Consider the following 23,352-nt stretch of genomic DNA (forward strand, 5'->3'; position numbering starts at 1 on the left):
TTACCTGACATCCCTGTTGTGGCCTCAGGGTGGTCATTCTGTTCCATATTGGTCATGGGCACATTCTCTTTAGGATGGATAATCTCAACCCCTTTGCCCATGGAACCAGCGGTTGGCTTTCCCTGAATAAGCCGTGGCCCAGAGAGTGGGAAGGATGGTGGGAGCCGTATTTTCCATGCCTCCTGGGAGCCCGGCATGGTGACGTGTGCTGGGGGTGACAAGGTTAGGGAGGGCTGGCTTGCACTGGAGATGAACACTGGCATGGAAAACATCTCTCTCCATCCTTGAGAGGGGAGAGCTCTTCGGGGGCAGCCAGACCTTCCTCCAAAGCGGGGAACATTACTGCTCTGGCAGGCACTCTGAGGCAGAGAGAATAATATAATCTGATATTTCCCACTCTTTGGGGAAGAGATTACACATCTAGTAGCCATTTTCAAGAGCCACGGAGGAGTGCAGCCAGAGGGGGAGGAGGGGCCTGAACTTGGAATCCAAGGAGAGGAGCCTGCTGGTTGTGCAGGCAGACAGTCTTTTCCATTTTTAAAGCTCCACTGCATTCCCTCTGAAAACAGCACATTTGGCGGCCTCTGACTTTCTTCTCTGGGCTCTGCTTAGTTAGCATCACGCTGACTCCCTTTGCAATCCAGTAGCCTCTTGAAGTGTGTTTGTTTGCCTGATGGGACTGAGTGGACAGGTCCTGGCCTCTCTGCTGCAGCCTGTCACATGCCCCTGGGGATGGTGCTGTGGCCCCATCACAGTGCTCTAGCGAGCTCACTCCAGCCCCAGGCGGTGCTCCGATCCCAGCTCTAGGGTCTCAGGGCTATTGATTTCCTTTTGGCCCCTCAAAATGCCAATTCTCTATCATGGTTTCAGGAGCAGAGTTCTTAATTCATGCCAAGGGCTACCTCACTTGTGGAGAATCGTTTCTTGGGTGTGTTGAATAAATACTCTGAGGAGAGAGAGGATTTCCTTTCCTATATGGCCTGGAAAATGTCCAGCTCTGATTCCTTAAGGGACATGGGCTTTACCCTGGCTTGGGGCCCTCAGATTTAATCTAGCTGATGCCACAGTCAGTCCCCTCAACCTCAAGGTCCACCCTGGTAATCTATTTGTGCAGCACTTTGTAATTCCCAAAGTGCCCTTAGCTCCCAAACTTCATTTAGGCTTGACAGCAACATGGGTGATAGGTTGGACAGCTATTAGTCTGGCTTTTCCAGAAGCTGCAAAGCTCAGACAGGTTAAGCGACTTGTCCAGAGTCATGCACCTGCCAGGAAGCGGGGTAGGACCGTAAGTTTTGGGAACTCCAGTCTGAGACTCTCAGTGTTCACTATACCATGAGGGGCCTGCTCTCTACCCTGAGATGGTCACGTGACTGTGCTGAGATGTGAAAGAGTCGTGTCACTCACTAGACTCTTCACTTAGGGACTTGGGGTCCAGAGGTGGCCGCTGTAAGGGTGCAGTGCATTTTGGGGATGGGGCGAGAGTGCAGAGTGGGCTCAGGGAACAAATATGTCGATGTTTATGCGAGTTCAGGGCAGAAACAGATGCCCCTGCTTTGGCACTTGAAGCATAAAACCATCTGACACAAGGAACAGGGTGCTGAGAACACCCTTAGATGGGCCGGACTAAGGTACCAGGCGGCGCCTCCAGGAACGATTCCCTGGATCACAGAGAACTCCCTGCCTCGGGAGCCTCCCCCTACTACTCAACCCCCTGAATTCAAGAGTACATGGCACAGTGGCAGGCCAGGCCCGAAGAAGCTGCCACTGCCGCTGCCACTGTCCCTGGGCACTCTGGAGCTGGAACTCGGACACTGAGATCCCGCTGTCGAAAAACTTGATGTTTCTTGGATGTTACCAGCAGAAACAGCCAAAGGGGCGGGAAGAGTCTGGTTCCTGTCTAGAAACATTGCTTACAAGGGGATCTGGGAAATGGGGCTTTTTGTTTGCTGGCGTCCAGGCCCTGCAGGGCAGGAAGGGACAGGAGGAGGAAAGTGTGATGGATGCTGAGTGGTTTCCAACACCGCGGCCGGCCTGACACCCACTCTGCCATTATCAGTGAGAACCAGAAGGCAAACATCTGAAAACAATGCCCAGCTCTGGAGTGGCCATTCAGACAGTCTTTATTAGCACAGGAACCACCCCTAGCACACAGTCCCATGATGCTGAAAATGTGCACAGACGCCACATATCTTAAGAATCAGCCACGTACTTCATGGTGGAGTTGAGAATCTCTATCCCGTGCAGCTCTCTCAGCTGAGCGACAAATCTGCCATAATCAGAACACCAAGTTCAGGACATCAATGCCATAGTGCCTGGAGCCACCCCCTCTCAGGTAGAAGCTGGCTGGTGAGGCAGAAAGGGGAAGTAGCTGTTGCCCTGGGAGCCCTGGCCATCAAAGCACGTAAGGTGCTCAGGGAGGTACAAAAACACAGTAAATACTGTCATGAGTGGCAGATGGACAGGCTGATCCGACGGGGCCTTGCTCTCGGGGACTCCCCAGTAGGTTGCCACTTTGAGCTCAACCTAGCTAACGTGCCTTGCTTTCTGTAGAAGAAAGATTTTATCTGTGCCTTCCGTCTGAACAATCAGACAGAACTTGAAAGGGCCTCAGATGTGATCCCAGTCGACCCTCTCACTCTCTGGGGAGGAATCAGAGGGCTTAGTCTGGAAGAGAAGGAGCCAGCTCTGCTCCCTGTCCATGGAAGGCACCCCTCTCCTATGCCGGGACTCCATCCCTCAGACATGCATGATAACTAGGTGTTTCAGCACATCAGAACCCAGCCAGAGCAGAACAGAAGCCTGAGCTAAAAGGGAAGCAATGCACACAGTGAGAGCAGAGATCTCTTGCCCTGGCTTGTCTTAAACATGCCATTCTTGCTTCAGTTTCCTCCAGCACGGGAATGTGGCCCTCACTGGGCATTTTCCCACATGCTCAGGCAACGGGCAAAAAAGTGAAGGAGGAGGGATGCGTGGACAGATGGGCAAGAAGCTAGAAGAGAAGGAGAGAATGGAATGGAGGGAAGATGATGGCAGTGAGTGCACAGGACAGATGCCTGTCAGAGAAGCATCCTCCCCCTCTCTCACTGGAGCCTGAGAGCCCAGGTCTCTGAGGGATGTAGCTACTGGGCCTAACACCTGTGTGCACAGGAAGCACCAGGACTCCCGGGGCTCTCCACAGAGTTCTGGGTGGCACAGAGGCCCAGCCACCACATAGCCAACGCATGGTACCTCTGCTGGCCCTGCGTCTTCCAGGATGTAACTGACACGGGCCACCCCGGCTTGGAGCGGGTGCATACCTGGGCTCGGCCGTGCACAGCTTCCCCAGGGTGATCCCTGTGTTCAGCTGCACGGCTGTCTTCTGGGCGTCGCCACCTGCGTGCCTTAGCAACACCTGCACAATGTCCGTCTTCAGCAGGGAAGACGCGGCACGGGGCACCTCCATGCAGTTCCCCAGGCAGAGGGCAGCGTTGGCCACCACAATCTCATCCTCTGAGCTGAGCAGCCTCAGCAGAATGCCAAACTCTAGAGGGAGGGGAGAGAACCAGCATCTGTTCCTCTGAACCTCAAACAGCAAGGGACAGGAGGAGCACCTGGAGTGTCAGTGACACTGAGCCTCCCCAAAGCTCTGACATGTCACTTGGTCACTCAGCAAGTATTTGCTGAGTACTATGGACCTCCTTGGCTCCTGGATGCATCTCTGATGTTTCTCGGGTGCCCAGGGCAGTGCCCAGCGTGACACAGTTGTTGTGTGGCTAAATGTTATGTGTCACACAGGTCTGTCTTCCCTAAAGTCCCCGTTCTAAGCCCCTGAACTCCATCTGAGGGCCCCGAGTAAGGGGCCCCGGGTCTGCTCCCTGTGGCTGCAGGGCAAGGAGCAGGATGAAAAAGAAGGGCTCCTTCTTCCACGCCAGAGGACGTGTGAAGAACATTCGCAGGCTGCCTCGCTGGGAACACCCGCTGTACATGACCGCAGCCATGTTTAGTTACTAGACTAAGGCTGCCTCCGACTCTGCTACCTTCCCTGCTCACTAAAGTTCCATGAAGGGAGAGAATTCGCGTTAGATCAGCCGAAGCAGATGCTCTGCATGAGCCCGCTCATGCTCTCTCTCTTAAAAATAAATAAATGTTGGGGCGCCTGGGTGGCGCAGTCGGTTAAGCGTCCGACTTCAGCCAGGTCACGATCTCGCGGTCCGTGAGTTCGAGCCCCGCGTCGGGCTCTGGGCTGATGGCTCAGAGCCTGGAGCCTGTTTCCAATTCTGTGTCTCCCTCTCTCTCTGCCCCTCCCCTGTTCATGCTCTGTCTCTCTCTGTCCCAAAAATAAATAAACGTTGAAAAAAAAAATAAAATAAAATAAATAAATGTTGGGGCGCCTGGGTGGCTCAGTCGGTTGAGCGTCCGACTTCGGCTCAGGTCACGATCTCGCGGTCCGTGAGTTCGAGCCCCGCGTCGGGCTCTGTGCTGACAGCTCAGAGCCTGGAGCCTGTTTCAGATTCTGTGTCTCCCTCTCTCCCCCGTTCATGCTCTGTCTCTCCCTGTCTCAAAAATAAATAACCATTAAAAAAAAAAAATTAAAAAAAAAAAATAAATAAATGTTAAAAAAATTAATAAAAAAAACCAAAGAAACCATTTCAGTTTACTAGGAGAGAGGCAGTGGCTCCTGGCCTCGATCCTGTCATCTTTGAGTTGCTTTGCAGCAGGGTCTCCAGCATGGGTGTGCTACCTGTGTGCAGCTGAAGGCTAATTAAATGCTTCCAGAACAGGGTGAAACAGATAATCTTAGTAAACAGTGCAGAAGTTTAGAGAGAGGTTAACAGGGCTCTGCAGTGCCTCTCCCCACGCCTCGCCCCTGCTCTCTGGGCAGCTGTGAGGGGGGATTAACCTCTGGGATGTAGGCTCTTGCCCAGGGAAACTATCACTTACTTTGATCCAGTCTTATCACTTCTTCTCGTGCTTCGTGTTGGCTATTAGTGCAGATAGCTAGTATCTTCACGGCATATCGTGATGCGGTCTGGCCTCCCGTCTGGGTTTCAGAATGAAATTGGAAAAATAAAGTCACTCCTCTGATTGTTCTTGGCCACAAACCAGCGAGCAGCTGTACCTGTGTGAGCGGCTTCCTAAACTTCTAAAACACAGTTCCCCCGAGAATGGCGGGTGCTTCCCGGTGAGCAGGCCCGGGCCCTGCCAGGCTGGTGTCATTCCCGTCCCCAGCAGCACAGCCCACAGCCCAACAGGAATGCGGGCCTGTCATGTGCACTGGGTAATTGCCTGGAGAAGGTTTTATGAGTGAGTGGCTGAGGAAGGCATGATGCTGTTGACTGGCAGATGTACCAAAGAGGGAGGAAGAGCGCCCCCCCCCCCCCCCCCCGCCTTTTACCGTGTCACCTCACCACTGGAGAATGGGGAATGACTTGCTAAGGCTGTCAGGCTGACAGGCCTGCATGGAGAACATCACAAATCTAGATCATTTTAAGAGGTGACAACTGTCAACTCATAACCCTCAAAATCACCCAATGCAGGATCTTCAAGAGGCACACGTGCATATATACATGCACAGTGCACACGTGTGTGCACGTGATCAGCAGTTTCCGGCGGGGTGCAAGACTCGCATGGGGTGAGTGATGGTCATTGTCCATGTGGCAGCTTAATAACGCTGACCCAACCTTCTACCCCTCAATGTTGCCCCTGCCTCAGCAGTGGCCCCCCGACAGAGCATGCCTCCTGGCCCTGCTCAGCCTGGGGTTTTATGAGAAGGCCTCCCGTGGGGTCCTTATTCACCTGGTCCTTCCGGTGGGTCTACTTCAGCTGCTGCGCTGACTCAGATCACGGAAGCACCATTTTGTCCCAGAGCAACGCTGCCCCCTCCCTCCCTCATAAGCGGAGCTACAGCCAACATTCTCCAGACAGCCGGAGAAAGCATGGCCAGCAGAACACGAGCCAAACAAGGGGCCTGTGGGACCTTGTGGAAAGCCATGCCAACCATCTTTTTCAGGGACAGAGCCTGTATATTTTTAAGTGAGGCTCGAGTGGCCACCAATTGTTATGGATGCTTCTAATGAACAATTCACGGATTTGTTCAGCAATCTTACGGTGATGTTCAGAGCACTGTCTTGGGTGACAGGTGGAAGGAATCCTCATTCAAGAAGTTTCACAGAGGGCAGGGGTGAAATGGCAGCCCCTGAATGGAACAAAACCCTCCTTAATTCTGTCCCTCAGATAACCTGTGCCGCTCCTGGAAATGCAAGTGGTTGTAACCCAGTAAGTTGCTCTACCTTTAGGAACTTAATCATCTTCTTCACCACTCCTGCTCTCAGGGCCTCCTCAATAATCTTCCGAGAGGAAGACAGGGTGCGGCTGAGGACGCCAGCGGCTCTCTGGGTGAAGCGGAAAGTGAAGATCATTAATCGTTCTGTTCATAAATTCTGATGACCTTTAAAAGTCAGCAAGTAGTTTAGTGAGGCGAAAACAATCATTAGTGTGGGGAGCAAAACACGCACCTCGGTTTTACAAATATGTAGCGGCCAAGGAATAGGCAGGAAGCAGTGTTCATTATACAGGTGCAGGACAGGTGACTCAAGGGCTGGAAACAGGGCCCCTGGCATGCAGGGGCCCCATTCATTTCAGCTCTACATGGAACCGAGCAGGTCAGCTCTGGCAAAGAAAGTCCTGCCCCGACACCCTGCAGTGCTCCGGGAGTAGCAGGGTCTTTACTAGACGGCAGGCTTCTTGGATTGATCCTCAGGGTCTCTCTCTTAGCTTGTCCTTCATCTTGTCTGAATCTCTGTCTGCCTGTTCTGCTTTCTGGCGGACGCCATTTATGATTTTCTGGTTCCACTTTGCTTTTTATCAAAGAGCTAGCTGTTGTTTTTATCAAAGAGCTTGCTAGGTGTTATAGATATGTTATCTTGAATCTTTCGGAGGACACAAACGATCGTCACTTTTTCTTTTGTTTCATATATCATCTCTATTTCTTCTGGGTTCATGTTTTTCTGTTTCTCTTGCTTTTTCTATTTCTGTGTGTGGCTTCCCTGAAATGTCCCGTGACCCTTAGCTGCCCATTTATGGGCACACTTATGAAACAGCAATAAAAATATATTCCGGTGTGCTGTGTTTATTGGGAGTCTGTCGACTGACACGTGCAGAGGTAGCACTCCCAGACACTAGAAAGCAAAACATTTTTCTCTGGCCTGTCAATTCCCTTAGAGAAAAAAAGCTCTGATTTTCCACCAGAGGTATAGACACCTGATTGCCACACGCGGTCCCCCATCTCTTACTTGTAGCCTCTGTAGCACCTGGTGTTCTGGAGTCTTGAGCCTCTCCAGGGTCCTACAAGGACCTCTGGGTCTGTCCTCTGTATCTGTTCTCTGCACTGAGGTTCCTTCAGCCCTGACTCACTAGCTATGACGTTTGTAGGTGTTCTTTATCTTCCAGAAACGGGTTAAAATTATTTAAAAACTGACTGATGATCTCTTGCCTGTTCATTTTGTCAGTGTGGATTTCTAGTTTTTTTTTCCTTCCCTAATGTTTTCAGTCTGATTTTAATGAGGTTTCCCTACAGAGAAGGGATAAATATGGGTATTACCATATGATCAGTCTTATTTCCCTCATCTGCTCCCTACAGGTGCCAGAATGTTGCCACAGCTGACACTACAGATCTCTTGTTAGGCCCAAGACAGAGGGGAGAGCCCACTACCAAGGGACCAGATGGCCCTGGTGACACTGCTGCTCTGTCCAACAAGCCGGTCGGTCAGCACCTGACTGAGGCACAGGCAGAGAGTCCTAGAAACATCTGGCCAGGAGAGTCCTTAAAAGGTTAGCTCGCTAGCTCTGGTCTAAACCATTCTGGAAAACCCAAGCACCTGACAATAGTGATGCTTGCCACTTTTGGGGTGATGGGTCTTTATTTTGAGGATCTGATGAAAGGCATGATGCCTCTGCCATGAAAATGCATGTGCCCCCAAAACTGTCTATACAATTTCAGGGGGTTCCAGGGACCCTGGAGACCTGCCATGCACTCCAGGAGTCCACGTGAAAACCCTCCACCCTGTCCTGTCTGAATTGACTTTGGGGAAGTTGCCGGCACACTAGTCCCACACAGGGCTCGTCGCATCTGTTCAGAACCTTTATTGTGATCCTGGACCCAGTCTCCAGTATGTGCTCCCTTGGAGGATTGGTTTCCCACACCTGCTGGATGTGCCCCAGGTGTTTCTCTGAGCACTAGGGCCCTGACCTAATAGGTGGAGAAGTTGGGGTGATTACTTCTGTGAGTAAACAACACATCCTTGGATGACAGCAAATGGTCTGTGGATCATACTGATGTCCCCCCGATGCTCTGTGTATTGACCACAGGTCTTTCTCAGCTTTCTTGTCCCAATGTCAGAAGCAGAAATAAGAAAGCCACCCCAGCATGCATGTCCAGGGGGGCTAAAACCATTGTGCAAAAACAGCCTCTGGGATCATGGGCTTCAAAATACAGGCCTGGCTTTCTTGACTACGGAAAAAGATTGTAAATGAAATCTCATCACCTGTCCAATTTGCACCAGGATATCTTGGAATAGGACAAATCCTATAATTAAACTGTGGAAGTTGTTAAGTTGCAAACCATACAGAAAAGAGATTCCTGACTTGGGTCCATGGACTCTTGGGGGTCCACAGATGGGCACTGGGTTGGATGGTCACCGACTCCCCTGGAACAACAAAGGAAGCTGTTTCTGGATCTCCCGGGGAGACACTTACTGTCAGGATCCCTCCATCCTGGCTGTTGAGTAGAAACATGCACCTTCTGCTCACCTCCACAGCCCAAACCTGCCACAACAGGAGAGAGGAGGAGGTCTGAATGGCCTGTTAATCTGAATCCTCCATGGAGCTCCTTCTGAGCCAACAGCACTGGCCTCTCCCTCTTCAGCATGGCCACACTCTGTCCGTATTTTTCTCACGACCCCTTCTTCCATCGCTCTTGCTTCTTCCCACAACTGTCTCATCTCCCTAACTACAGGGCAATGCCTTGAGGGCGGGGAGCACATTTTACGTGACTTTGGAAAGGCAGAACCTAGCACTGTGCTCAGCACATCCTGGACACTCAGTCCACTTTCTGGAGCAGAGTGACACAGCGTCCGTCCTGCTCTCCCCATTCCCGCCACCAGGGTGTGAGTCCCCCGCTTCTATTCTCTCTCTGAAAGCCAGAGCAGTTCTATCAATGCACAGGCTTGGGCTTGGGTTGTGCCGGTGCTCCCGGCAGGGAGGAAAGACTGCCGTACCTCACAGATGAAGGGGGACTGAAGACACAAGTTCATCACAAGTCCCAGGAGCGTGTACAGGACGTCTCTGAACAGGTCCACAGCCTCTTCACACCTGGCCTTGGGAAACAAAGCAAAGGGATCAGTGACCTTTCTGCCCTGCAGCTTTTCACAGCCACCTCATCCCTTTGGCAGTGATCTTAGTTACTCACGCACCCTGAACCGTCAGTGATGTGACCCTAGGAGATGGTGGAAGATCAGAGACCAGTTCCGTGAATTAGTGTTAGTGGAGAAGACTTGCAAGGAATCTCTGGTGCCTGAGCCATGAGACTGTGGCTCGGCCCGGTCCTATGTTTAAACTGGGGAGTGGGCAGTCAAGCCAACTCCACCAGAAAGTCCTCCAAACTCTCCAGGGTGGATGGAGGGCTCTTTAAGTCCGGCCACCCATAAAATCTATGGTTGTAGAAGGGGTAAGCCACTGGCTCCAGCACCCTCAAAAAGAATTTTTGGAAAAGCCGGCTAATCAAGAAGAAGCCACTGCTCCCAAAGCAGGTAAAGGACTACATTCTGAACGGAAGAGTCACAGTACCATGAGGCCCAGACAGGCATCCCCGAACTCTTCAGAGGCACACATCTGTCTTCGGACGGCAGCCTCAGCACTAAGGTTTCCCACGAGGGCAATACACTGGCAGAGAGCTGACGTGTTGGTTATTGTAGGTTCTCTCCTCTAAGAATGAGCCAAGAGAAGGAAAGTCTGCAGAGAGCAGGCAAACGATGCCAGAGCAGTCTCTAGGGGCATCCCTCACTCAGCAAAATGCCTGGGAAGCAGACTGCGGAATGTCACCCAGGGGTACCAATGGGGCCACCTGGCACCAGCATGGAGGGAGGCACACAGGCAGTGGACCCAAAAGCACCCTAGCCTGGGATGGGGAGGCCTGGGGCTTCATCTCAGTGACTCCACCAACCCGCTGGGAGGGCTGGGGCGAGTCTCGTCCCTTCTCAGAGCTTCCATTTCCATGTGCGTGGAATACAGGCATGTGGGCAAGCTCTCAGGTCCCCTGAGACTTTGATGACTCCCATGGCACAGGGTCCAGTCATAGCATGCTGTCCTAGGAGGACCCCACCTTGCTATGTCCTGCTTCATCAGCTCAAATCACTACTTGCCTTCCCGCTGGGGATGACCACCACTCAGGGACACGGCTGCCCGTGGTACTTACGACGAGCCTTGGGGTCAGAAGGGGACTGACCGACCGGAGCTGACACCCTCTCTCTGCCTCCACCTAAGACACAGTCCACACCCATCCTCTTTTCCCCGGCACTCAAGCCCCATCCATAGGCCCTCCCCACCTGTCCCAACTGCACTTGTTGTAATAACAGAATTGTGTCAATTCCAGCTGTGAAGAAATGATTAATCAACCCGAGAGACAACAGGAGTTCTGGAGCGTAAACTGTGTTTAAACGGCTCTGCTCACGCGTCTGCGAATGTCTGTCACAGGTGCGAAAAATGCGGGCTTGCTCACCAGAACACCTGTGAGTGCCGGGAGCACACCTGGAAGGTTGGCCTGGAACCAGACTTGGAATCTGTGGAGAAAACATCCCCACGATTTAGTTCTACACTGCACAAACTATAACAGAAATACGGTGTCTTGGGTAAGGGAGCAGAGTATCACAGGCTCAGGGACCGTGTGATGTGCAGTGTGCATGGATGATTTATTCTGAACCAACAAAAAATGTCACTGGGTATGTAATGTGGCTTTAATTTTTCTAAGTCTGGAGAATTGCCTTTGACGTTAAATAGCAGACCTCACGTGGTAACTCTTTTAGTGTGGAAGTTGCTGGAATCCCTCGATTTCTGCCAAGCTCACTCACCACCAGCCCGGCCCTCCCCTGGTTCTGTGTGCCATGCAAACAGGAAACACAGAGCAAGCATGTTTATTGCACAGCGGTGAGGAGGGCCCAGATACACACACATCTGCTCCTACTAGAGCGGCTTTGACACATTCCTGGCCCATGCCATGGCCTGTCTGTGGGCACAGACAGCTCTTTCTCATCATAGGACCATGCTAAGCAAGACACCCTTAAGTTTGTGAGATTTAAAAACAGACCAAAGATGCACTTAAACCCCCAAGAATTATGAAAATTGAAGACCTCTGCTGTCTTCCCCAGCAGCTAAGTGGAGGGAAGGGGGGATTACCCACAATGCCACTGAGAACCCAAGGGCAGGTTGCTTTCTATTCTCAGACTCATTCAACACACATTTGCTGGGCAGTTCCGAGTGGGCACTGATGAAGGGAAGGAAGCTTCTCCAACTGACAGTAGCTTTGTAAACTGTGAGAGGTACCATTTTTTAAGTCTGTTACTGCTTCCAGACCCATGAAGGACGGGGGTCCCCCTGCAGGCAGGGGGGACTGGAAGGGCCAGCCACAGCCCCCTGCTTGGAAGGCAGCGGCTCTTCTACTCAGTGAATCTTATGATGCTCAGTTGGCCAAACCTCCCTGCATACTGCATATTTTTAAAGATCAGACAGTTTTACAAATGTTGAAAAGGAAATGTCAGTTTCTGGAAATAAAAATTACCTTTCTTCCAGAGCCAAGTCTGTGAGCAGTTCCATAGCAGAGTTGGCCTTCTTATCTGAGAAATCAAGAAAGGACACCAGGGCTTCCAACAATCTGCAAAAATCCAGAACAACCTCAGAGCAGGCTGTCTCCCAGCCGACAGCATCCCCAACAAGGAGACCTCACAAAAAGGCCAGAAAGGAGTCTGCATCTGGGTCACATAAGCTGAAAGGTGGCCTCACTACGTCCTCCTGAGCAGCCCAGCTCCCTGCCCACCCCAAAGAGACAGACACTTTCCTATGGGGATGACTCTGCCACTTAAACTCCCAGAGGGTTGAACAGTTTTAACCAAAGTTCACTGACTATCAGATGTCAACTGGGACGGAATCTCTGACACCTCTGCCAACTTCAATCACCATAAGTGACATCTAGGTGGCATGCTTCCTAATCTGCTGCCGACTCAAGTGGGAGGGAGGGCCCCCTAACGAGGTGGGGGATGGAGTAAGGTTTCAACAAGATTTTGACGGGCTGCTGAATATGTCGGATGATATTGAATAGGGTTAAATTCAAAGCCCTCCCGTTAGAGCTGCAAATTCTGTATGAGCAATAGACCTGAAAGACCTGGTTCAGACCTGGCTCATATGAAAGATTCAAGGGCATTTAGCCGATCGCAAACCCAGAATGAACGAACAGTGTGCTACAGCTGCCAAAAAAAGCTAATGCAGTCTGTGGCTGTCCTAACGGCCTGGCTGCCACCGCTAGGAGTCATCTGTCCAGCCAACCCGCACTAACCACCTACTGTGTGCTCGGTGCTGGGCTCAGTGCAGGGATACAGTGCTGGGCGCCTGGTCCCCTACAGTGACACACGTGTTAGCTGGTATGTTAGAAACAGATGCATGTAAAGTGGGCACAGTGTCTCCCTGGTGTGTGGTGTGGGAGGACGGAGATAAAGGCTTCAGAGAGCAGAGGGCATGTTGGCTGTCCCCCGAAAGTACAGTGTTCACTTGTGTTTGTTCGTTCAAGCGACATCACTTACTGATGACAAAGTGCCAGGCGGTGTGGTGGGTTCTGGGGCCGCAGCAAGGAAATAAGACAACATCTCAGCTCCGTGTCAGGCACACGGGGACAGGGGCAGAGCATCACAAGCAGAGCACACGGCATTCACAAGGATGGTGAGGCACAAAATAGCAGGGGCACACATGGGGACGCCAGCAGTTCCTCATAGCTGCTGCTTACGGCACGAGGACAGGACAGCGAGCGCCAAGGCGGGGTGCTGCGCCTTCTGTGGCCTGCTGGCAATTTGTGCTTTACCCGTGGGCCTAGGTTTTGCCGAGTGTGCTGGTGTATGGTGGGGGAGGCAGCTTCGTCGGCCTCTCGGTCTTTGGCGGAGGCTGCGTCTTAGTGAAGTGTGCAGGGAGTTCCCGAGCACTGTGTTTCGCGGTGTTGGAGAATTAATGCTATAGGCCGTAGAGAGTCATTCTGGAATTTTAAGTAGGCACATAACAGATGTGCATCGGAGGCAAATCCCTATGGTGGAATGGCGGAGGCCGGACTGGAGCCCACCGTACAGGAGACAGGGGATCCAACAGGGGTAGAACTGGAATGGTCCAGATAGTAAAGATGGGGGAATTCGCTGAGGCAGGGGCAGGGCGAGACACACAGTTGGGAAGAGAGAGGCCCTCGTGAAGGCCTAGAAGGGGTGCTCACAGATGCCAGAAGAGAGCCCTAAGGAAGGATCCTGGGATGCGGAAGAGGGAGAAGTGACAATATACCATCTTCCCACCCAGAGGGGCCCTCAGGAGTCTGGCTTAAGCGACTGGGTGGATGGAAGTGCCACCTATGAAGATAGGAAATTCAGGCAGAGGGTCTGCTTTGAAGAACCACTTGTGATTTAACCTAGTGATGCCTGTGGTGTTGACATGGAAGATGTCTGGCAGCAGAGGAAGGTCTTCTGGCACTCAAGAGAGGGACTTGTATGTGATAATTGAGGCCACGAATGAGAAGAGGGCCAAGAGTAGGATCCCTGATTTGCAAGGGTGACCGCATAAGGGGAGTTTGCCAAGGAAACCAGGAAGGAAGAGCCTGGGGGCAGAAGGAGGGCCACGAGGGGTGGCCAGCCACGTGCTGGAGTTTCACGAAGAGTGCAGCAATCCACAGGACCCAGTGCCACGGGGCAGCCAACAATAGAGGCAGAAAAGGGACCATCACGTTGGGGATTGGGGTTTAGGAGTGGACTCCAGCCACCCACATCTATGCCACCGGGTTATTCAGCAGCTCGTTCCAGGAGGGGTCTGGAAGTCAAATAATCTGAAGAATGGTCAAGGAAACCAGGATGCTTAACCTGGAAAAGATCAGTGTCTTCAGATGCCGCAAACACTGGAAAGTGGGAGAATTGAAGCGGTCCGGAGGCCTCCGACAGACTGGACCAAGGCCTCCCTGTAAGGAGCATGGAATGGGGCAGGCAGTTTGTGTCCAGTGCAAGGAGATAGCTTTCCATCAGTCAGAACTAGCCCGGAACAGGATGGGCTGCCCTGGGAGGTGAGATCTGCATCCTCTAATTGGCTGAGGCAAGTTTCCCAGTCTACTAGCTGCTCTAGCGCCCGTCCTAATCACATGGAGAAGAATACAATGACAATGCTGGAGTCCTCCCTGGAGGGCATCACACACAGACCACAGTGGGGTACCACAAAGAGGACAGCGGCACTGGATGGGGCTGGACTGGACTGTTTCTGTGGTCCCAGGTAACTCCAAGCTTCTGCAAATCCCCGACTTCCTTAGAAGAGTGTTCTAGTGTTCCTGCTATCAGAAATTACGGATTTTACAGTTAGTTCAGAGTCTTCACTCATCAGTTTAATTCTGTTTTCTTCAGTCTTGAGGATGGACAAAACGACGCTGAAATGCACAGAAGTGGAGCCGGCAGTCTTGGCTCACCTTGGTGTTTGTCTCAAGAGACGTGAACAACGAGACTTCCTCTCCATGTGACAAGACACACATCCTAACTGGAGTCATTATCCAGTAAGGACATAGCGGTCCTTTCTCCTCCCTCCTGTCTCCTTTTTGGATGGCAGATTTTCTGCTCTGCTGACAGACAGTTGTCCCTATAGTGGACCCCAGGTCAGAAAATGCTCTGGTGAACCAACAAATGCACGTTCACCTCAGTTTAGGACCCTGAGCAAATAGACCCTGAAGAGAGAAAATGAAAATGCTTTTAAAAGTTATTGAGGGGCGCCTGGGTGGCGCAGTCGGTTAAGCGTCTGACTTCAGCCAGGTCACGATCTCGCGGTCCGTGAGTTCGAGCCCCGCGTCGGGCTCTGGGCTGGTGGCTCGGAGCCTGGAGCCTGTTTCCGATTCTGTGTCTCCCTCTCTCTCTGCCCCTCCCCCGTTCATGCTCTGTCTCTCTCTGTCCCAAAAATAAATAAAAAAAACGTTGAAAAAAACAATTAAAAAAAAAAAAAGTTATTGAGTCCACACCATGTGTCAGGTATGACTCCAGTTCCTTCCTTCCTTCCTTCCTTCCTTCCTTCCTTCCTTCCTTCCTTCCTTCCTTCCTTCCTTCTTCCCTCCCTCCCTTTCTTTCTTTCTTTCTTTCTTTCTTTCTTTCTTTCTTTCTTTCACATTTATTTTTGAGACAGAGACAGAGTTCGAGCAGGGGAGGGGTAGAGAGAGAGAGAGAGGGAGACACAGAATCCAAAGCAGGCTCCAGGCTCTGAGCTGTCAGCACAGAGCCTGACCTGGGGCTCAAACCCATGAACCGCAAGATGATGACCTGAGCTGAAGCTGGACGCTTAACCAACTGAGCCACCCAGGCACCCCACCAGTTCCTTTCTTTACTGTGGCAGATGCCGTTTGGTGGCTAATCCCACAGATACGCTGCTCTCCCCTTCTATCCTACCTGACTCTCCTGGAGCCACTTTGCCCACAGGAGTGGCATGGGACACAATCCTGATCCAACAGAAATAAGGAGTAGCTTCTCTTGATAAATGGGACAGATCCTAGCTGCTATTAACCTGTCTCAACAAGGGATGTGATACTTGGAGCTGCAGCACCCTCGTGGGACCATGAGGGAAAGGTCAAGAGAAGGACAGAGATCTTGACCCGGATATCTTTAAGTCATTGAACTGGTGTTGCCATCTTTAGTCTTTTTTGTTACGCGAGGTAAACGAGACCAGCGTCTCCTGGCCAAGTGCTGTGTAAAATGCTGCAGAGAAAACTGTAACTGGCATACGTGTATCACTTCTGTTAAGCTTCATCGTTAGTCTGTGATACAGATGAGACACCGGAGTGCGTGGAGGCTAAGCAGCTTTCCTGGGCCACGTGAATAGAAGGTGATGAGCAGAGGCTTTGGGGTCATGACTGCTGAACTGAAAACCCCAGTGCTTTCCACAAAGTGATATTAGCCCTCGCTCGGTGCCTGTCAGAGCACATTCGTCGCTCCAACTTCTCATTTGGGGAAAAGCACGTGAAGAGGAATGTGGTACGTGTGCCCGCGAGGGTCATGGGACCTGGGTGCCTCCTTGTCCTGTGCCGAACCGTCTCCCTTCATTTCAGAGAACACATTCCATCTCTTTCTGGTTTAATAGTGGGCAGAAGGTAAGAAGCTGAGTGTCTTCGACAGCCTGGGGACTAGGCCGTACTGCGTGAGATGCTCATCAACGCCACTCTCCAAAACAATGGAAAAATTCAAATTACAATTCAGGCAATTCAGAGACAGCTGGGAGGGGGTGGCTTATGACAACTCAGCTACATTTACTCAGACCAAAACCAAATGGAAAACCATGAGGAAGGTTCTGAGGAAATGACTGCAGTCATGTGAAACGTGAAACGTGCTTTTGAGGACTTAACTCGAATGATCCATCTGCTTGTGTGGGCTGAGCTTCAGGGGGGTTGCCTTTGCCTGTGAGCCATGGGGGCTGCCCCTGGGCTGAGACGGGGAGGGGCTCAATAACCACCCGGTCCTGAGCACAGAGGACGTCCTCCCCACACGGGATGGGGCCCCGGAGGCCTCAGCCTGGTCTGGGATCGGAGAGAGGGCTGGCCTGCAGAGACACGGCGGGGTGAGATTCCCTGCTTCTCTGAGGCAGCTCCTCCTGCCCCATTTGTGAAATGGTGTCATAACACTGATCTCGCCGACCTCCCCGGCTGAGAAGAGAGAAGGTGAGGTAATGATAGTGAGAAGAATCGGAAGCCAACTCATTTTTAGACGGTGTGTGAAACACGAATAGAGCAAGCTGTCGTCACGGCTCCTGCTTCTACTGGGTTGAACGACACGAAATTGCCAGCATGCAGCTCTTTTCATAGAGAAAATGAGAATTTTGCATGGAAAAACTCATAAAATTTCTACTGAAAAGCACTGGACAGAATCACTGGGGTTCAGTTTTTTCTTTTATCAGGTGTAATAAGGGAGAGGCACATGCTGTTTCTACAGCCGGATGCCTTGGACAGATCTACGTGCAAGAGTATTCGAGACGTGTTTGATTTATTTATGCTCTACCTTGCTCCAGAAGGGCTTGAAGAACATGCAAAATCAGAGTTAGCACAAACAGGAATGGAAGAAGTACAGGCAAAAAGAGGGTAGAAGGAACCCACGGCCTGTCCTAGAGCTGGACGCCCAGTCCAGATGGAGGGGCTACCATCTCCGCCATCTCTAATATCTGTGAGACAGAGGCGGGTCAGAGAGGTGCAACTGCCCACGGTGCTAAGTTCAGACGGGAGGTCGTCCCGTGTCGGATGGTGTGGGTAGGGGGATGGGCAAGTCTTAACGTGGCAGGTGACCGTGTGAAAAGCTGCAGAGAAGACCCTGCCAGCAGAGCCCTACCGGGTCAGGTCAAGGTGGCCGACGACAAGGCTCCGTCCGTGGTCCGTCCTGGCGAGCTGCAGCAGCAGGGCCAGGCTCTGCTTCCGGAGGCCCAGAATGCGGGAGGTCAGCAGGGAGGGCAGCAGGCCGCCCATCTCGGGGCGCAGCAGCAGCAGGCGCTGGTTCTCCTCTGCAAGACGGGAGACGGGCATCTCAGGCACACGACAGCGGTCAAACCAGTCATTTGCCACCATCCCGGCGGGCAAACCAGCTCTTCTGCCCTCATTTGAGAGGCAGAGTAATAAAGTGTAAGGGCCTGAGCTCTGGAGCCAGGCCGCCGGGTCCTGATGGCCAGGGAAACAATTGAGGCTGAGTCATCAACTCCCGCGTTCCTCAATTTCCTCATCAGAGAAATGGGGAAGACAGCCAACATGGCCGAGGTGTTAGGAGGGTTCAGTGAGTGAGTCGGTGATGGCGCTCGGAACAGGGCCTGGCACACACGTTCGGTCACAGGCTCCTTGGTGTGCGGGATTTGGGATGTGAGGAACGGGACAAGAATCAGCTTACCTGTGGCTATGTTTAGACAGTCAGTTTTCATATGGTGGCCAGAGGAAAACTGGGGTGTCACGTGAGGACACTGATTAATGGAGATGTAAGTGACTTCCAGAGTGCTGGCACGGATCTGCCCCCTTTCACCCGGTTCATTTTCTAGCCAGGTGCATGAATTTGAGAGGAAGCAGAGGGACAGGCTGGAGTGGAGACTTCGCCACGAAAGAGAACAGAGTTTGTGCAGTTTATATATTTTTTCTCATACTGGAAAAGCAGCTCATTGCAAACAATCCAAAAGCTGAAAATGTGGGTTCCCTCATCTTGGGACCCCTCCAGGTGACCTCACTCCTTAAAGGAGCTGTGCTCATCTCTCCTGTGAATAACATTAGAGAATGACCCATCCTATCCTGTAATTGGCTTCTGTCTCCCACTCGACAGTCTATCACGGACACCCGTCTCTGTCCTTAACTTTGTAAGCACCCCCTTGTCCTTTCTAAAGTCTTCTTTGTATTTACTGAGTTGGGTACCCCAAGATTTCACGGCTCTGATAGAGCGTTTACATCACAGGCTGTGTCTGACAATATTTCTTCTGATGTCAAAGAAAAATGTGACCCCCAAGGTTCACAGAAACCCAAGTAGGTGCGTGCTGAGGAAATCAGGGCTGCAGGGAGGGAGGGCTATCTCTGGTTTGCCCTGAGTAAATGCACGGCCACCAAGCCCTGCCTCTCTCACTCTCCTGTGGTGGGGGAATGTGAGATCACCCCCCACCCCCCAGGCAAGTGCAGGATCCTAAGGAGCGGCAAGGCACCTTGATAATGGTATTAGTCTGAGCATAATTCCCTTCAGGAAAGAGTCCCCCGGATTCTCTAGTCTTCTGCAACTTCCGATGATTCCCTGGCTCTACTAAATCAATGGAAAAAATCCTGTTTTCCCATATTCAGCGTGTCATGGTCTGCAAATTGCACCCACAAACTCTTCTGCTGGCTTCCCACAGAAGCCTTGCAAAAAGGAGACCCAGGCATCACCAGTCCCATTTTCATTGTTTTCTGTCCAAGGTCGGACCTTTCCCTATGGAAACACCACTTTTTTTTTTTTTTTTTTTCAACGTTTATTTATTTTTGGGACAGAGAGAGACAGAGCATGAACGGGGGAGGGGCAGAGAGAGAGGGAGACACAGAATCGGAAACAGGCTCCAGGCTCCGAGCCATCAGCCCAGAGCCTGACGCGGGGCTCGAACTCACGGACCGCGAGATCGTGACCTGGCTGAAGTTGGACGCTTAACGGACTGCGCCACCCAGGCGCCCCAAGAAACACCACTTTTTTAACATGAGGGAAACACTTAAAAATTTTTTTTACATTCACTACATTACAAAGGGGTAAGAGAGATTGTGCAGAAACTTCATGAACCCCAGAAGATGCTGATATGTAAAAAGTAAATAAATGTTAATATGGTAAATAAAAGCCCTGCAGCATTTTACTGTCTCATTATCACATGAATCAGTGTCACAAGATGCTAGCAGGGACAACCGAAAATCTCAGGATGCTGAAATGGGTACCATGGTCAGCCAAAAGGAACCGTAGTTTTAGGTGGACAGGAAAGGAACATCTCCGTCCCCACCCGAGGCACAAAGCCCAAGGGGTGCCCGTGGAGCAGGAGCTGAGGTCATGAGTCTGCAAAGGGCAGAGGGGATAAGACCTCTCAGTATGCTGACAGTGACTGTGTCCACCGTCAAGGCAGTAGTAAGGGTGGCAGAGACATGACTCTAACGCAGGCCTCGCCTCTGATCGACATGCTCTCTCTGGGGGCAGGTCTGGACATCAGCTCCCTCGGGACCGGCCAGGATCACGCCCGAGCGCCGTGCTCCCGCATCAACAGTACGCTAACAGTGATGAGCAGTGACCACCCTGGCTTACCATTCCCAGCGCACACTGCTTGCCAGAGTCTGAGGACGGACACACAGACCGTCTCTTCCACTGCATCTTTCCCTGCTGTGGAGAAGCACCTAGAACAGACAAAGGATGGCAATATTAAAACTGGAAAGCAGTACTGATCTTCTTTGTAGTTGGTTTTATTTCACCTCCAGACTTCTCCAATGTGGGTTTAAGAAAGTCATGTTATAGCCCAGAGCCGCGGTCACCAGGACTGGAGGGCAAAGAGCTTCAGGACAGTCATGCAGGCCGAGGAGTCGGGGCTGCACAGAGGGAGGCTGGTGAGCCGCGGCCATGGGCGATGGCTGCACGGTGACCGGTGAACTGTAGTGGGCCAGCAGGCCACTGAGGGTCCATGGGCTTCCTCACACATGCAAATGTGTGCCAGTGAGTCTAGCCCACAGCAGTGTCCTCCTTAGCCTGGGGGACTGCACCCAAACCATCAAAATAGGAAATAAAATAAAAATAAAATAACATTTAGCAATCCACTTCCTTCCATATGGATCTCTTTTCAGATAAAAATTAGAAATGGGATCAGCCAGGACCAGGCTGATCTCACTTCTTGAGGCGATCAGCAAATTCCAAGAGAGGAGAACAAATAGCAATCTTGCAAACATTGGTGGGAAACCAGGAAAAGATGGTCACTTCTCAGGCTCTGCAGTGGCCTGGAGGGACCCGGGAAGTTTTGCAGACCCCTTCTCTCTGCGGTCATTGCTTGTGGTGTAACTCAAACCACCCGAGGCACAAGGCCCAAGGGGTGCCCGTGGAGCAGCACTGATCTCTCCCAGGGGCCCCCAACACTGACTAAATGGTCAGGCCACCCGGTGAAGCCACTGCCTGTGCGGGCAGGGCAGTTGTCCTTCCTTGCTCTACTGCTGGCTGACTTTACAAACACCCCTACCTTCTTATGACCTCATTCTCGCCGATGACACTGAATCCATTGTGTGTTCTGAATAAAGTCTGTTCTGGGCCTGGAACAAATTCATAAAAAACCAGGTCAGACTCCTGAACTGTCTGGCTGAGGTCTAGCGGACAGTGAGAAATCCAACATGGAATGTCAAGCTCACCAAATTAACGGTTTGGGTGGAAACAAATACCTTTCCTTTCTGAAACCTATGGCTGTCATCAGCCACTTGTTGCCCCAGTAGAAGGGACATCCTGTTCAGAGAAGGGCAGCCGAGCCTGCGTGGCCTCATGGGTTATCTGACAACTCGTCATTTTATGATCTTTGGAGAGTCTCCAGGAGCTGCTTAACCTCTGGGACGAACTAGCATATTCACCTCTCTTGAATATTTATTTTGAAGCTCTGTCTAGGCTCTAGAGAACCTAAAGCCTCCAAGAAACTACTGCAGGGAGTATTTGAGTGTCTTCCATCACATGCTAAAGGGAGGTCAGAGATCCTGCCTCGTTGTACAAACGGCATCCTGTCACTGAGTGAAAAAGTGGCGTAAGCCCCGATGGCAACATTTACGAGAACTGGTGAAGGAGAACAGCACGGCTCTCGTTAGCAGGAGAGCTCGTGTTTGCTCTGAAACTACGTGTCCCAGGCAGCCATTAAACATAACGGGATGAACCTTAGAGATTATCCTACAGAATCGGGTCTTCCATTCCTCGACGTTTGGGAGATTTGTGAGGGCAGTCTACAGTGTTCGGGGTGTACGTGGGGTACGCGTGGGATATGCAGCAGGTGTGCAGGTATGTGTATGATGTGTGGAGGGGGGAGTATGTGTGGCGTGTGTGTATGTGATGTAAACAGATGCGGTGCGTGTGTGTGTTCTGTGCTTTATTGCGTGGAGGGTGTTCACTGCATATGTGCTGAGCACATGCATGCTCTGGGGGAGGATGGAGCTGGGGCGGGGGTATATTTCCTGCACACCCTGTTTAGTCCCCACATCACAGTATGTCTTGAGTATCTGTGGAAGGAAGGGACACAGAGATTCTTTGCCTCATCAGGGCTGACCTCTCAACTGCCCCTTTACACCAACTATATCCACGAGGCCATACGCGTCTCCGGCTTACAATCCTTTATCATTTCAGTCAGGATTTCAATCCCTCCTGCATAGAACAAGGGGGTCTGATCAGGCTTGCAGAGAGTCTCCAGGACATTCTTGACTGTCACTGCCGTGTTCTTTCCCGAATCCAGCAATTCGTGGGCTTCCTTCTCTTGAAGATCTGCTTTCTCCCGGAGATTTACTTGATTGAGGTATTCTAGCAAAACAAGAAGGAAAACAAAAGGAAAGAAACCAAATAATACTCCAACAATCAACATCACCAGGCAAAGAGCTGCGTTTTTGAGAATGGGAGGTTGAGAGCATGAAGCATTAAAATCATTCTTACCTGGTTTCAGGAAGGAACATTTTAGGAAGGGTGGACAGTCTATACCCAGAATCTTAAACCATCTTGGGGATTCAAGGACAACATTACTGCCTCGTCTAGAAGGTTTCTAAGGGGCAATGGTTGTAGAAAGGAGGAAGGCAAAGGTCTGAGTGGGAGAACAGAAGAAAGAGAAGGGGGTAGCCTGCTAACAGTGAGGGTTTGATGTGGCTTTGAGGCCAAGAGCAGAGAAGGAGTGGAAGGCACCTTAGGGCCAGAGCACAAAGCAAAAGCGGAATTCAAACTAAGGACACCAGCAGGAACATTCTCACCTTTCACTTGGGTCTGCAGCTGGGGGTTTATTTCTAAGATCTTCTGATAACACTCTCTAGACTGGAAAAAAAGAAACGCGACCTTGAAGAGTGGTCAGGGGTAAAGGTGATTATTAAGAAAGACACTGGGTACCACAAGGCTTGGCTTCATTATTTCCTCCCAGCCTCCTCTTGCTCCCAGAGTAGGAGGTAGGCATGGGGAACACAGCATGCGTCTGACATTTTGCTTAGGCTTCTCCGGTTCTGTGGGACAAGAGGTATTATTTCAGAGTTTATTTTTAAAAAGTGGTGTTGTCAGATACAGCCTGTGATGGAAAAATAGCTAGTCCTAAATTCTCATGGATTATGTCTGGTTGGAATAGGATAAATCATAAGGTAATTGCAAAATTTAGATGTGATATTTGCACTGAGAGAGAACGGGAGGCTACTTGTCAGATATGCCCACAAGGAAGGAAATAAATGAAGCTAGACACTGTTGACAGAAACTTTTGGGAATAGGAAAAGAGAAGTACCTATTTATTTATGTATTTATTTATTTTTTAACGTTTATTTATTTTTGAGACAGAGAGAGACGGAGCACGAACGGGGGAGGGGCAGAGAGAGAGGGAGACACAGAATCGGAAGCAGGCTCCAGGCTCCGAGCCGTC

At 51.3% G+C, this 23,352-nt stretch overlaps 1 protein-coding gene across 3 annotated transcripts in view; it reads right to left on the minus strand.

Moving 5' to 3' along the window:
• Nucleotides 1–2,097: 2,097 nt before the first annotated feature.
• The window catches only part of TTC12 (tetratricopeptide repeat domain 12), a 54,420-nt gene continuing 33,165 nt past the window's right edge, over nucleotides 2,098–23,352 (minus strand). For all 3 annotated transcript variants that reach the window (XM_086679085.1, XM_086679086.1, XM_086679087.1), the window contains exons 9-22: nucleotides 22,706–22,766; nucleotides 22,080–22,268; nucleotides 20,962–21,031; nucleotides 20,046–20,134; nucleotides 17,604–17,772; nucleotides 11,810–11,902; nucleotides 10,754–10,814; nucleotides 9,823–9,960; nucleotides 9,255–9,353; nucleotides 8,734–8,802; nucleotides 6,270–6,371; nucleotides 4,921–5,020; nucleotides 3,297–3,522; nucleotides 2,098–2,266 (exon numbers count right to left, since the gene is read on the minus strand). In XM_086679085.1, coding sequence (XP_086535211.1) covers nucleotides 2,191–2,266; nucleotides 3,297–3,522; nucleotides 4,921–5,020; nucleotides 6,270–6,371; nucleotides 8,734–8,802; nucleotides 9,255–9,353; nucleotides 9,823–9,960; nucleotides 10,754–10,814; nucleotides 11,810–11,902; nucleotides 17,604–17,772; nucleotides 20,046–20,134; nucleotides 20,962–21,031; nucleotides 22,080–22,268; nucleotides 22,706–22,766 — 1,542 coding nt within the window. In that variant the 3' untranslated portion in view covers nucleotides 2,098–2,190. The remainder of the gene's footprint in view (nucleotides 2,267–3,296; nucleotides 3,523–4,920; nucleotides 5,021–6,269; nucleotides 6,372–8,733; nucleotides 8,803–9,254; nucleotides 9,354–9,822; nucleotides 9,961–10,753; nucleotides 10,815–11,809; nucleotides 11,903–17,603; nucleotides 17,773–20,045; nucleotides 20,135–20,961; nucleotides 21,032–22,079; nucleotides 22,269–22,705; nucleotides 22,767–23,352) is intronic.

This window comes from Puma concolor, chromosome D1 (assembly GCF_028749965.1).
Source record: "Puma concolor isolate L17-30 chromosome D1, mPumCon1.1.hap2, whole genome shotgun sequence".
Taxonomy (NCBI): Eukaryota; Metazoa; Chordata; class Mammalia; order Carnivora; family Felidae; genus Puma; species Puma concolor.